The sequence below is a fragment of the Charadrius vociferus genome, unplaced genomic scaffold, assembly GCF_000708025.1.
Source record: "Charadrius vociferus isolate BGI_N301 unplaced genomic scaffold, ASM70802v2 scaffold115, whole genome shotgun sequence".
Taxonomy (NCBI): domain Eukaryota; kingdom Metazoa; phylum Chordata; class Aves; order Charadriiformes; family Charadriidae; genus Charadrius; species Charadrius vociferus.
In genome coordinates, this window is record NW_009648636.1 from 785,388 (window position 1) to 799,382 (window position 13,995).

At 43.8% G+C, this 13,995-nt stretch overlaps 1 protein-coding gene across 1 annotated transcript; it reads left to right on the forward strand.

The window, feature by feature from the left end:
• The first annotated feature begins 2,008 nt into the window (after window positions 1–2,008).
• CD59 (CD59 molecule, complement regulatory protein) lies at window positions 2,009–4,579 on the forward strand. The gene is made up of 3 exons (XM_009886243.1): window positions 2,009–2,076; window positions 2,760–2,861; window positions 4,386–4,579. Exons 1-3 carry the CDS (start codon window positions 2,013–2,015, stop codon window positions 4,577–4,579), a joined length of 360 nt encoding a protein of 119 aa, XP_009884545.1. The 5' UTR covers window positions 2,009–2,012.
• Window positions 4,580–13,995: the final 9,416 nt, after the last annotated feature.

Consider the following 13,995-nt stretch of genomic DNA (forward strand, 5'->3'; position numbering starts at 1 on the left):
CCCCCCTACACACCCCTCCGCATCCCCCTCTTCCCCCCCGGAGCGACGGCCGGACGGGGTTTGGGGGCGCAGAGCCCGCCCGGGACGCGCCGCAGGCGGCGGAGGTGCCGACGGGCGGGAGCATCCCCGCAGGAACGGGGCTCCGGCTCCAGAACCCCCTTTTCTCGCCCCGTTCCGCTCCCAGGTTAGAGGGGAAGCAGCAGCCGAGTCTTGGCCGTGTGTCCTCCCAGGTGGGACTGCGGAGAAATCCTTCTGTGGCACCACCGGGGCGAAAAGCCTTTCTCGCTCTGGCGATTGCTGCTTTGATGTGTTCCTGAGGCGGGTGGGATGCTTCACATAAAACAGCAATTTAAAAAATGCCGTTTAGGAAATGTTTTCCGCTCTGTTTCTTCTAAGCCGTGTCGTGAATTGCTGTCTGTAATTTTACTTTTTCTTTTTTTTTTTAAAGCTAAAATTTTCCCGCTGTCTCAACTTTCCGTCATTCAGTACGGAAAAAATTACTCATTTTCACAGAAATAGATTTGTTGAAGCTGTTACGCTGGCTCTGGTGATTTGTATTGATCTGCCTTGTATTTATTCTGGTAGTGACTCGGGTTTTGCTAAAAGGCAAAACTGTTTTACCCTGCTGACACCCCCGTGTGACTGAGGGCTCCTGGAAGGTGGAGATGTTCCCAGGGAGGTTCTTGCTGCTGTCCGGAATGGCTCTGGCTTTAACCACCAGCCTAACAGCGCTCCTGCAGGGTCACGTCACTGGGGGATGAGCCTCTGGTCTTGAAAGGCTCCTCACAAAGTTGTTTACCTCAGAAAATCATCTCGTCCTGCACATTATGGGCTTGTTTTTCTTAGTTTTCCAGCTCAACAGTGGTTCATACAGACAGGAAAAACACCCCAGTGTTTTTCTTGACTTATTTTTTTCCCCAGTAGAAAAATTAACTAGACTTGAGGTTGAGAAGGATTTCAGTATTGTTTTACTATGAAACCATCTTTTCAAGTCCACAGTCGGTCTTCTGGGACGGAAAAAAATCCATCCCAATGTGCTTATGGTCCCTTAGGTGCATATAGAAATACCTCCGAGCGGTATTAAGAGGGTGAAGAGCAGCGATGTGAATGTTTCACTACAGTCCTTATCGTAAGCGAAACTTGTCTGAATGTCTGGAATTCTTTGGGATTTCCAATCCCACTTGGGCTCTGAGGACAAACATGAGATCGTGCCCTCCTGGCACCAGTATGGGCCCTCTCTCCCCCTCCGTGTGCTCGATACCTCGTCTGAAGAGTCTATTCTCTGCAATAGCAGAGATTTTTTTAGTAGTAGATATTGTTTGTAGTTCAGACTCTGTGTGCAGAAGTCTATCTAATAACTCCTGCTTTGGAGGCTAGATAGATGGATTAGATAGACTATGTTAAAAAAAATCCTGACCTTCCTGTCTCATTGCTACCTATGGGTTACAGCGATCGCGGAGGACTCGAGCCACAACCGCAGTCGCTTAGGGGGTGATCGCAGGTGTCTGTCCCTCAGTGTGAGGGAGAAGTTTTGGGAGAGGAGAGGCAAAAGCCCCCTTAGTGCAGCCAAATCTCTTGTAGCCCCATGCGAGAGAAGAAAGGAGCACGGTCTGGCTCCAGCGTTATTGGGGAATTGCTGTGAAAGGAAAAAGTGTTTGAGACCTAAATGGCCTCTCTTTTTGTTAGGTGCGTTTGTGGCCATGGGAAATAGAGAGACCTGTTGAATGGTGTAATCAGAGGGGAGAAAGGAGACCCATCTGCAGCTTGTCGGGGCTCAAATCTCAGTTCTCAGCATAAAACCCCTGTTCTCAGAACAAAAATCCTCGCTCGGAACGGGCTAAGTTACTTTTCTCTCTTCCCTTTCACTGTTTTTCCTGGCCCATGCCTTCAGTTCCATACTGAATGGAGCCTTGCAGCCTTCATTCCTTGCCGTATATTTTGCTTATTTCATGTCGCTTTTAAATAGAATAAATGTGTAACGTCTGTTTGTGCCTTCAAATTAGGGCAGAAGCATGATCAAGATGAACTGCATCCTGTTAACCGCCTGCCTTGTTCTGGTTGCTTTCTGTAGTTCTGGTGAGTATAAAAGAGATACTTTCCTGATGGAATGTTATGACAGGGGTTGAGGAAATCACAGAAAAAAATTGTCGGAAAAGGAAAAATAACAAGGCAGGGCTGGATTATTTATCACCGCTTCGGGGGATGAGAGTAACCATGGAAGTAGGGTGGAGTTTCTGTCCGTGGTTGTCTTTGGGCAGAAGAGAGAATCGGGTGCGGAATCCGACGCTGCTGAATATGGCAACAGACTGTTCTGGTTTGCTGCGAGAAGATTGGATTCCTCTCGTGTAAATTGGGAACCAGGTGTACAGCACGAGAGAGATATGAGATGAAATAAAAAAACGGGATAGAAAAAAATTCTGCTGAAAGTGTCTCTTGTTGTGTGCCCTTTGGCGGTCTTTAAGAGTGGATGAAAGAAACAGGTGTTTAATGTATTATTCTGCAGGGTCATGAAGGTAAGCGTTTTTAAAAATGCTGTAAGTATGTGCTTTGAAATCTTCCTTTTAAAATTGCCGGTCTCAATTTGTACACTGGCATGAGCTTGTAAATTTTAGCTTGCATCGAATAAGCAGGCATGTGTTTTGTGATAGATGCAGAGAGCGATTCTTTTTTTTTTCTTTTTTTTTTTTTTTTTTTCTGTTTAATGCTGCTGCTGTTTCAGTGCTTCGTTATTCAGTAAAGATAACCTCCTCTCGTCTTAGGTTATACCCTCAGGTGTTACCACTGCGACAACAGCCCTTCCTTGTGCAAGACCAACAGCACGTGCTTAGCCACTGAAGATACTTGCTTGCAGATGAAATTTGGTATGTGTAACTGTCCTGCAGACCTAAAATAAACACGGTTATATCAGTTTTCATTGCCCGTACGCTTCTAGTCTGGCCTTAGCATGCATTTCGTAGACGCACTTGAAAGAAGGTTGCAGATACTTTTGAAGGTCATGCTTATAGTGAATTGATATATTTTGACTTCCAAGCAACTGATAAAGATAATGGTGATTTAGAGAGCTGATTTATACTTGTACAAGCATATACACAGATATCTCTGTGTCAAGATTAAAAAAAAAAACCAACAACAAAAAACGCCCCACCACCTAAGGGAGCTGGAAACAAATAGGAGACAGCGATGACTTATAAATATAAAACCTTTGCCCTGAGTTTGTTCCACTTTAAAAACAGATAGAGCATGTGTAACACACAAAATAAACGTGCAGATGAAGACTGCAAGTAGTTTGTGAATTGACACTATTAAAATAAACTTTTCCCGCGGGTGAAGTCACCTGCATTGCAGGAATATGGTCAAGGATATTCAGGGCACAGAGTTACTGTTCTAGTTGTTAATTAACATTTAAGTAATTCTTTTACTACGAGTGATGTGAATTTCATTGGAAAAACAGAAGTAGTGGAGTAATCTTCTGCTTTCTCAGCTGGTTCCCTCAGCCCTAGGAAGACCCTCGGGTTGGCTTTGGACAGCGGGAACCAGGATGGGATGGGGCTGCTCTGTTCCCCGGGATGGTCCCTGCTACAGCCCGTGACTTGGCGTGGAGGACGGAAAGCTCCCAACGCTGCTGGGCCAGGCTGCTGCTTGCATCCTAAGGGATTTTCTCTGTTGCTATTTCCCTTGAGCATAAACCTTTATGAGCACAAACTGTAGCGTGCAGCCTACGGCGGGTTGTCCATTGTCGGAATCGGGAGTTGAGTTCTTGAGGCGTCGAGCTAGGGAGGATGGAAGACAAGGTGTTTGATCTCTGGTGTCCAGGGGAACGAGAGAGGAAAGGGGAGGACTCTTCTGCTCTTCAAGCTCTGTCTTTTCCGTATCGCTTCTGGGAATGAGGCTGGTCGGATCTGATGGAACTTGCCTCCAGCATAAAAACTAACTGGAGTTACTGGACTCGCTTTGTGGAGGGAGAAGGGCCGTGCTGTGGGACAATGCAAGAGCAGTGCAAGTTGTGCTAGGTGGTGACACGCTGTCCTTCTCCGTTAGAAGCCCCAGAGCAGGTATCACTCGAGCTTCACCCTCTATCTCCCAGTGCGTCATTTGGACTGAACTGGAAGCACTGGCTAGCTTGAGCTAGAAATCTTTCTTAACCTATGGCTGAGAGCTACAAGAGAGTGCTGTGGAGGCAGGACCGTGGCGTGCCATCACTATTTGCACTGCTAAAGTCCTACTGAAGGCAAATTTGGAAATTCTAAACACTTGAAAAGTGGCTAAAAAAGCAAGTATGAGGTGGTCTAGGCAGCAATTCTCCCTCTGTACCAAAACCGGTATTACTTTCAATAGTCTCTTCAATAGTCTCTTAATCTGTTTAATTATTATTTATTTTTTTGTAGGTAAATTGAGAACTTCCTCCTGCTGGAAGGCATCCCAGTGCAGCATGAATGATATTGCTGAATTCTTCCAGTTGGATAACTTTGAATTCTTTTGCTGCCAACACGACTTGTGCAATGAGAGCGCAATTACTGGGGTTAACAAAGCAGCCTTCAGTATTGCCTCCGTAGTGACCATGTTATGGATGCTTCTGTAATAATCCTCATTTGTGTGCTGTACTTTCAAGCTGAAGTTATACAAAATCATTATCTCTATTCTGAATTGTACTTCTCACGTTTGCAGTTCCTACTTGTGGGCTGAAACATTACCTTTTCATTTTAAATTCTGTTCGCTAAGGTTCCATCTGTTAAATCACTGTCTCCAGTCATGGGAAGGAGACGTATATTGTTACCAGTTATAGGGAACTTTTGGCCTGCCATATGCATGGGAAAAACAACTTGTTAAGAAGTAGTGTTATCTTGTGGAGAACCCGAGCAAACTTCAGTGGGTGATGTGAGAGGGAAAGAATACTCTAGGTTTTATGCTGGAAAACTATCATTTCTTACCATTACGTAAATTGTAATTATTTTTGGTTGAGATTTCTGTGGGGTTTTTTGGTGAGGTTTTGGGGTTTTTTTTTTTGGATGCTCCTTTGTCATACACCCAGCAGTGGATTTGCCCTCAACACAAGTAGTGTTGAATCGTAAATATAAACTTGCTGCAGTCTTTGTGATGAGTATGGAAATATTTAGTTTCAAGTGATGTAGACTCTTTGTTCCCATCTCTGTAATTTTTTTTTTTCTTTTTACAAGCCAATGATATAACCTTGTAAGTACTGTTATTATGGGGGAAAACATCTACATTTCTTAAACCAAAACCAAAATAACGCTACATAAGCAAGGAACACTTTTCCCTCTTTTTATATTTCTGCGAGCATGCAGACAACACGTGCTAGCTTCTTTTGCAAGCTTTTTTTCCCCCCTTATACTTTATCCACGTCTAGGATTTTAACTAAGCATGTGCTTCGCACTGAGTATTTATTGATATACTGAAAATAGTTCATAAAATGCTGAGGAATTGAAATAGCACATCTAGTTTATTTTCTCACATGGTCAGCTTCTGGGTTTTGTTGGGAACAGCACCATGGAAACTTAACCCTTGAAGCTTTCACCTAAGAGTATTAAACAAAACCTTGCAGAATTTTATATTTTTACTTTTATGCAACTCTATAAATGCCAATACAAAATATACCTGTATTATATAGCATGAATAAAAACCGCTTGGTTTATATGCGTAAGAGGTCTGGAGCAGAAATATTCTGTATGTTGCTCTGCCTCAGCGGTGGAGACAGACCTTTGATACTTCTCCAGTACTTGGGGACCCTCTCAGTCAGGTACAATGCCAAATTCTCCCTTTTCTCTTCTGGAGCACTTGGCACAACCCTGCAAGAGTCGTGGTCCATTGCCAATGGCACATTCTCCTTCTGAGGATCCTCGCTTGTGCTATCAGGGTGCCAGCGACACCAGTTCACCCAGTCACAACAAGGGTGTTACTCCAAATCCGTGTTGTATTTTGCAATATATCTTTTGGTTAAGCTTATCTTAGCTATGAAAGCATCCTGGGATCTCTCTGGTCACTCAAAATGTGGAATTCATGCTGTCTTTGATTAATAAAAATGTCAAAAAAGAAATGGGGTGAGTGTGGTTATTTATCAGCGCGCTATTTACAGCTGGATATAACTCATCGTTTCTGTGTGAGATGCGTCCGCACTTCCCATCCAGAGACTCAATAAGCGCAAGTAGACTTCTCTCACTTCTTCTCTGGAGACAGGTGCTGCGTGTAGTCGGTTAGTTTTGGCAGAGCGATGGTTTCCTTTAGGGAGCTGTTTGATGGGACAAGGGGTGATGGTTTTAAACTGAAAGAGGGGAGATTCAGGCTAGATAGAAGGAAGAAATTTTGTATGCTGAGGGTGGTGAAACACTGGCCCAGGTTGCCCAGAGAGGTGGTGGATGCCCCATCCCTGGAAACATTCCAGGTCAGGTTGAACAGGGCTCTGAGCAACCTGATCTAGTTGAAGATGCCTCTGCTCATGGCAGGGGCTTGGACTAGATGACCTTTAAAGGTCCCTTCAAACCCAAACCATTCTGTCCTTGGAAATGATGAGAGTTAGTGATCTTTCTGTAGGTGAACTAACAACAATGGGGCACTGAGGAGAAGCAGTAGAATATGTGGTCCCTCAGTCTCTTCTACTTGAGAATTGTCTCGTTGGAGATATGAATGCGCCATGATTTGGGGAAAAAAACAGTTCTTCCCTGTGTGGCTGCTTTAACAGCTGAAGCATGGCATGTAACGTGCTTGCTGTGATGGCTCTCAGAGCAGTCCTGTCTGCAGTTTTCTGCTGTCACATGTTTTTTTATTCTCCTACGTACCGATTTGATTTCTTTGTGGAAGTATTGGTGGTTTCGAAACAGTTTGCTAGAAGTGTGTGGCCAAGTTGACTAGAAAGCGGTTTAGTTCATATTTGTAAAGTCAGACAACTGGAAAACAATGTTTTTCTCCCTCTTTCACAGACTAGTTATACTTTGAGCCTTTTGATATGTATTCTCAATCTAACGGGTACTAGAAATGGTGATGTGGTGTTGCACTAGAAAGAAGAAAACTCCCTGATTTCCCACATTCTTGTCCTTCCGTCTTTTTATTTCCCATCAGTTTAACAAAAGCAGACACTTAAAAGACAGTAATTCCTGCACAGTGTCTTTTCCCACTGATGCACTACCGTTCGTCAAGCTCTTGCTCACTTTAGGTGAAAAAGTGTTATTAAAGCGCTGACTCAATATAGAGTTGGGGGAAGGTTTGTAGCAGAGAAGGTGTCTGGTGTTATACAAGCTGGTAGATTCCTCACGCTTAAACCATCTTGGTTGCAGCATTTTTGCTCTACTGTATTGTCAATGTCTCTGTTTTGATGATTGGCACTTTTAAACTTGTTTGATTGCTGTATGGTCTGTATATTTAAAATAGTCCTTATTTTTTTTTTGGTTTTGTTTTAATAAGCACAAAAAGAAGCTCTATATTTTGTCTGTCTGATAATACTTTGAACAATAATTTTTAATATTTGTTTTTTGATAGCCTTGAACACTTTCTCGTCTAATCTATCATATTTCTCCTTCCTTTGTCTTCTAGAAGCAGCTTTAGCAATGAGTCCTTGTGTTTTGCACTCTAGAAGGCCACTTCTTTTGTAAAGAGCAACAGGAGCATTGTTTAATTCTTGTGGTGAGAATGTGTGTAGCAAAGTAAGAGAATTTGCAGAGGCAACTGCTGTGATCACAAACAACCTTTAAAAAAGTTACTAGATTTCAAGTGGAAAGCATCCCTTTTGTCCCTCTCCTGGGTAAGGTAGATTCGTTATGTAGGCTGATTTACGTCGCATGCCATTTACAAGCTAAATGGTGATGCAAAGCTTCATGTTTTAGTGTATATTTGCATCTTTAAGCCTGTGTGGTCTGTCTGGTGAGCTCTCTCCTGCAGAGAGAGTTGTTGAAGAGTGACTGCTGGTTGAGCGTCGGCACTTCTCCCACTGCTGCTGTGTTACGCCCGGATCTGATGGTCAGCCCTCAACGGTGGGCAACCAGAGCCATCAACGCCTTAGATCAAATACAATCCCATTTAGTGATTGTAAGACAGGATAGTACAGGGTGCCAGGGATCAATTGTGCATACAAGCATCACATCAGTGCGAACAGTTTGTTTTGCTTTAAGTTTGCATATGTTTTAAAGACAGCTCCATCTTTGCTCTGAGTTACAGAGCAAACAACCCTCATTAGGTTGCTATAAAATTTTCTGTAGCAGTAATTGGTCATTTGTGCGTATAACCTTCATACAGTTCACTTTTACATATGTCCTGATTCTGAAGTCAATGATTTTTCACTCTATATAACAGTAGGGTTAATGGGTATGATAATTTATTGACTCTTATTTATATCTAATTATAGCACTGTTATTGGATGGACGGGAATTTAGCTCTTTCCAGTGGTAACAGCTAATTAATAGGAACTGAAGGGCTGGTGGGAAGTCACAGAATCACAGAATGGCTGAGGCTGGAAGGGACCTCTGGAGGTGTCTGGTCCAACCCCCTGCTCAAGCAGGGCCACCTACAGCCCTGTGTCCTGTGAGACACAGGGTCGTGCAAAGTGTATTGAGGGCGAACAGCTGTATTACGGTGCGAATGTGCCCGTTGCTCTCTGCAGCGAGCGCTGGGTAACTCGCTACTACTGTCAGGGTTTTTTGGAGGGGGGTTGTTTTGTAATTATGTAAATAGTTTGCTCTGTTCTGAATTAGTGGCATGATTAAAACCTCATCCTTATCTATTTACCTTTCAGCATGCTTTTTTTTTTGCCGATACACATAATTTATACACTACTGGCCATCTAATCATCAAAGAGTATTCTTCCCTGCATCTAATCGTCAATATTCATTGCTCTCATAACCATTACTCCCTTTTTCGGTGGTGGCACAAGTTCACAAAGGAGTTATTTTTCCCTGTAGGAACCAGAGGAAGGAGCTAGCGAATGGAAGCTGTAGTAGCAGCAAGCGGCGTGTGCAGGAATTTGTTCTTGTGATCTATCTTTGCCATTAATTCCTCCTTCAATCCCTCATCCTGCTTTCTGCCTTCTGCATGGTGGTAAGTAGCTGTCCTTTGACTCGAACAACTTGGCCATGGAGAGCTTGGAAGCCGTGTGGTACTGGTGGGAATGTGGGGCTGGTGTACCTCAGAGGTAGGGATTTTATTTTATCCTTCTCTCGTTTTCCCATCACTCATCAAAGATAAGGTGGGATGTCTCTGTGCTATTTCAGGATGCAGGAAATTGTGAAAAGCAGCAGATGCATGGGAAAAAACAGATAGGCAGAGCAAGCGATTTCCTCCCACGTCTTGTTGGAGTGAGAGGAATGAGGAGGCTGACCAGCGAGGAGCTTTTATTTTGTGGAAAGGAGGAGGAATTGCTAAGATAATAAAGTAGTCCCAAAAGAGATTAGCACATTAAGTAACTTGCTATTGCGCTAAGTGGGGCATCTGGATACTGCTGTTACGTAAATATTAAATGCATTTAATAACTGCCATGTTCCTCCAGCTGGAAGAGAGTTTAATGTGTCTGAATGTCTGTGTGTTTCCGAGGGGGTCGTGTCTCGCTGGTAAATACAGCCAGTCCTAAGGTTGGCATCATAGCAGGGGAGTTAGGCTGCAAGATGAGCCTGAACATCCCAACCAGCATTATCTGTAAGATGCCCGTGTGCGTTTGGGCAGAAATTAGTACAGCGCGCTTTCTGGCTCACTAACACAATGTTTAATATTGCACTAACAGGACGGTGACAACAGCATTCTGCATTTTAGAGAGGGAACAGAGAGCAGCTAATTTGGCTGTGGGATCTCCGAAAGAAGTAGGTTCTCATTTCCACTCCCATCTTTCCAAGAATAATTTATATGCTGGGATAAAATAAAGACCTGCAGATGATATTATCTTTATGGGTTTATGTGCTGCATTGGTTATTACAGTATGACAACTTGTAGCATAGGAAAAACTGTTCTGGAACCTAGAAAAGTGAAAGTTTATAAATGCTTTTGGTTTCTTGTGCTTAAGTGGAACGAATAAAAAAATGTTTGGAGCAAAGTTTCAGAAAAAAATAGTTTTCTGAAGTGAGAAACTAATTCTGAAGAATCAATTAAGATGATGATACACAGGTAAATATATAGGGTATATTTATATAACACAGGGACCGAAATGCGGAGCGTTCCTCCAGACAGCACTGGTATGCACATACCCGTATACAGGAGCTGAAAATTCTGTAATTCTTGCTTCCTGCAGAGACTACAGGGCAGGCTCTACTCACGGACCTATCCTTCTTTACATGTAAGCTGCCTATATTGATGTCTTTTTGCGTACACCTTCTGCTTCTGCTGCTCGTGGTTTTACCTCCGAGCCCCAGGTGTTTATTTACCTATGGATGAGGACAGCCGTGCTATAACAACGGCCGTTAGCAGAATTCCAATATTGCAGCTACACTGCAGAAAAATCTCTGCTCAGAAATGAAGGAGGAGGAAAAATAACCTGAATGTAAATGGACCTGATGTTTAGGACTATTGCATCTGAACCCACTCTCCTGCATGTGAAAATCTCTACATATGATCCAATGTTGGTTCTGTTTAAGTGGTTGAGGAGTCTTGCGTTGACTTAGATGCTCGCAGGATTCAAATCCCAGCACCGTTCTGAGTCTGGCTGCGTTATTCATGGCACACTGCTGCTGTTCAGGAATAACAGCTTCACCCTTCTCACTGCACAGGGTTGGTTTGATGCTCGATACAATTTAAAACAGCCACTTAGAGCTCTTCGGTGGCTAAGGATGAGAGCGAAGCACGTTCATTCCCATTTTCTCCTTCCTGACAGCTATTCAGAGGTGCTGCTTTGGGGCAGGTTTTGAGAGAGACAAACAAGGCTATGGAGATACTGCAGGATGGGGCTAAAATCGCGAAGGTTACAGGCTGAGTAGAGGGAGGTTGCAGTCAGATGCACTCTGGTGTCTGTTTTGGAGACTGCTGCAAACCTCAATTGACCGAAACAAGAAATAGTGCAACCGTGACTGTCTACCTTGTGCTCTGCTGGATGCATGAAGAGGACTAATTGGCGAGCGTAGTAATGAGAATACTGGCTTAAAAGTTGCCCTTGCTTTTTAAGGATCCAAGTTTCCTTTGGGTTTCACTAAAATGCACAATATTCTTGAATGATGAGCGAGCCCAGCAGTGTCCTGAGGGTGTGATGTGGTGCTTTTTCCCCCCCGTTTGTATGATTCCCAAAGAAGCCTTTGTTCTCAGGAGTGCTCTGCGCTGCGTTCAAGCCCACAGTGCTCTAGTTCATTTCACGCTCGGACTCCTCTTTCCAGAGATGCTAACGTCTTACGCAGAACTTCAGGCACAACCTCATCATCAGCTGCCATATTACTAAACGTTCAAGGCACGGATGAGAACACGCACAACGCAGTATAATCGTTAAGCTCACATCCGAAACAAGTGAAGACAGCGTCTGCAGTGTTGCACCAGGAAAAGATTAAAGTGATGAAAATGACAAGGACACCTTGAAATCTAATAACTTCTAAAGTCTGATGGTTTTCTTCCTTCATGCTCCCAGTCATTTTAATGTTGTAGTCTCCTGTAAATTAAAGCTTATTCTCTGTTCCATGTCCTATAGCATGAATTGATGCTTACCTGGGAAATGCTGGGAATGCTGTAGCTGGTATGCACCAGAAGCCAGACAGTGCCAGCTACTGCTAGAGAGCTGCAGTTTGCACGCAAGAAAAATTACTATTTAAACTATTACAGAAGGCAAAATATGAAAGCTGCTGCTGTCAGACACAGTGTACAGCTTGCTTTTGTACTTATGGATGTGTTCTACCCCATAGAAAGCTGGAGGTGTTTTTCTTTTTTCCACTTAAAAAAGGACTTTCAATCCATTCCTCTCCCTGAAAGCAAGATCAATGTAACTATTGTTATGAAAATTCCCTTCCTGAACTATATAGCAACCAGTCTTTGTAGTATGAAAGTGTTTTAACTTTATTAATATATTAGTTGACATTATGCACTGTAATAGAATGAGGTAGTGGAATTTTACTGGAGACTTTGGCAATGTTCATCTGTAAGTATAACAAAGTAAAGGATTGCCTGGCCCTGGAAATAAGGACTTTGCTTCTTGGAAGCTTAGAGCTGTCCGTGAAGAATAAAGGATACCCCTGAACAACCAAGATAATGCTGTTATCGTGTTGTACCTGAATGTCTGAAGGGTATAAGGATGCTGTGTAAAACCACATTTGGGGTGTCCCAGTTTGGCTCCTTGGTTGGCATGGGCTGGTTGTGAATTTTCGTGACGCTATGTGCACCTATACCATTACCAACCTTGAAGATCTCCACTGAATGAAATTCCTTCTCTCTACAAGAAAATTATCACTGGGCTTCACTTTTTCCTAATGTTTAACTTCATCTTCCTTGCTAAAATTTAAGTCCATTGTGATCTTTATCCCACACAAGCAAAAGATGTTCTGGTCCTTTTTACAGGATCACTTTTCTCTCCCACATGAATTCTTCATCAGATTGGGAAAGTACCACCAGCTCATTCAGCCTCTCCTTGATCATTCTGTTCTATTCCACTGCATAATTACCTTTATCTCATTTTTTTCTCGTCTTGGGGAATCTTTTATTTTTTTCCTCGGGTAACATTTTTCCCCTGCTGTTATTTGTTTGCCAAGGTGACATTTTGAACAGTATGCAGTCTGCTGTACTTTAAAACATCTGGAGGATTTTTCTGGGAGGAGTAGCTCTCCACTGGACTCTCTCCAGTAGTTCTCTGTCTTTCTTGAACTGGGTAGCCCAGAACTGGACACAGCACTCCAGATGTGGCCTCACCAGGGCACAGTAGAGGGGAAGGATGACCTCCCTTGACCAGCTGGCCACCCCTTTTTAAGTGCACCCCAGGAGACCATTGGCTTTGTCCTGATTTGAGCGACACAGGATTAATTTCTCTTTCAGTAACTTTACTTTTTGGTAAGGTTTCTTCTAATGCTTGGGAAAACAGTTCTCTGTCTTTCTTGAACTGGGTAGCCCAGAACTGGACACAGCACTCCAGATGTGGCCTCACCAGGGCACAGTAGAGGGGAAGGATGACCTCCCTTGACCAGCTGGCCACCCCTTTTTAAGTGCACCCCAGGAGACCATTGGCTTTGTCCTGATTTGAGCGACACAGGATTAATTTCTCTTTCAGTAACTTTACTTTTTGGTAAGGTTTCTTCTAATGCTTGGGAAAACTGCACTTTTAGAAGACTCTAGTGTCTGAATTGGTAAAAATACTTTATAGCCAGCTATGGTATGTAGGTTTCAGGCTCTCAGTGATTTTGAGCTTGCCAGGTGTGGGGATGAGGAGGAGGGAGACCCGGGCACTTGACCCAAGCGGGCCAACAGGGTTATTTCATACCACAAATGTCAAATTCAATACAAATTAGAAAGTTTGCTGAGGAGTTCTCTCTCTCCCATGATGGCCACCATACTGAGAACTCCTCGCCCCGGTGCCACAGCCCTGAGCCCTTCCCTCCCTCCCGAAGCCGCAGCGCTGGCAGTGTCCCACATTGTCTGTCCCCTGCGGGGAGTGCACAGCTTCTACGGGTAGAATGGGCTGAGTATAATCCTTGTGTATTTATATTGGTATCGGGATCAATATTGGTTCTTTAGTGTTACTAATGTTAATTATCTAGTCTTACTCTATTAAATCTGTTTCTATGTTTATCTGTTTATATGCTTCTATGATTCTATGATATTTCAACCCTCCGGTTTCCTTGTTTTTTCCCCCAATTCCCCTTCCCGCGCGGGGAGGGGTCACCGGGTGAGAGAATAATTGTCCCAACCACAATAAATTGTTGGGGGGGTTCCTCAAACCGTAATAACCCCCTTGGCCACAAGGGCACCTTGTACCAGGTACGACACCTCCTTCATCACCTCCGAGGGGGACCGGGGGAGGGGACGACACACCGGGGAGGGGATGGAGCGCTGCGTGTGGGCTTTGGTCCTCCGCGCCGCCAGGGGGCGCTGTCCCCACCGCCTGGC

Bases quoted from the DNA above. Each gene is read 5' to 3' on its own strand.
- CD59 (XM_009886243.1), top strand. From the start codon at position 2,013: ATGATCAAGATGAACTGCATCCTGTTAACCGCCTGCCTTGTTCTGGTT. The intron at 2,077-2,759 runs GTGAGTATAAAA...CTCTCGTCTTAG, and splicing joins GGTTGCTTTCTGTAGTTCTG to GTTATACCCTCAGGTGTTAC. The intron at 2,862-4,385 runs GTATGTGTAACT...ATTTTTTTGTAG, and splicing joins TTGCTTGCAGATGAAATTTG to GTAAATTGAGAACTTCCTCC.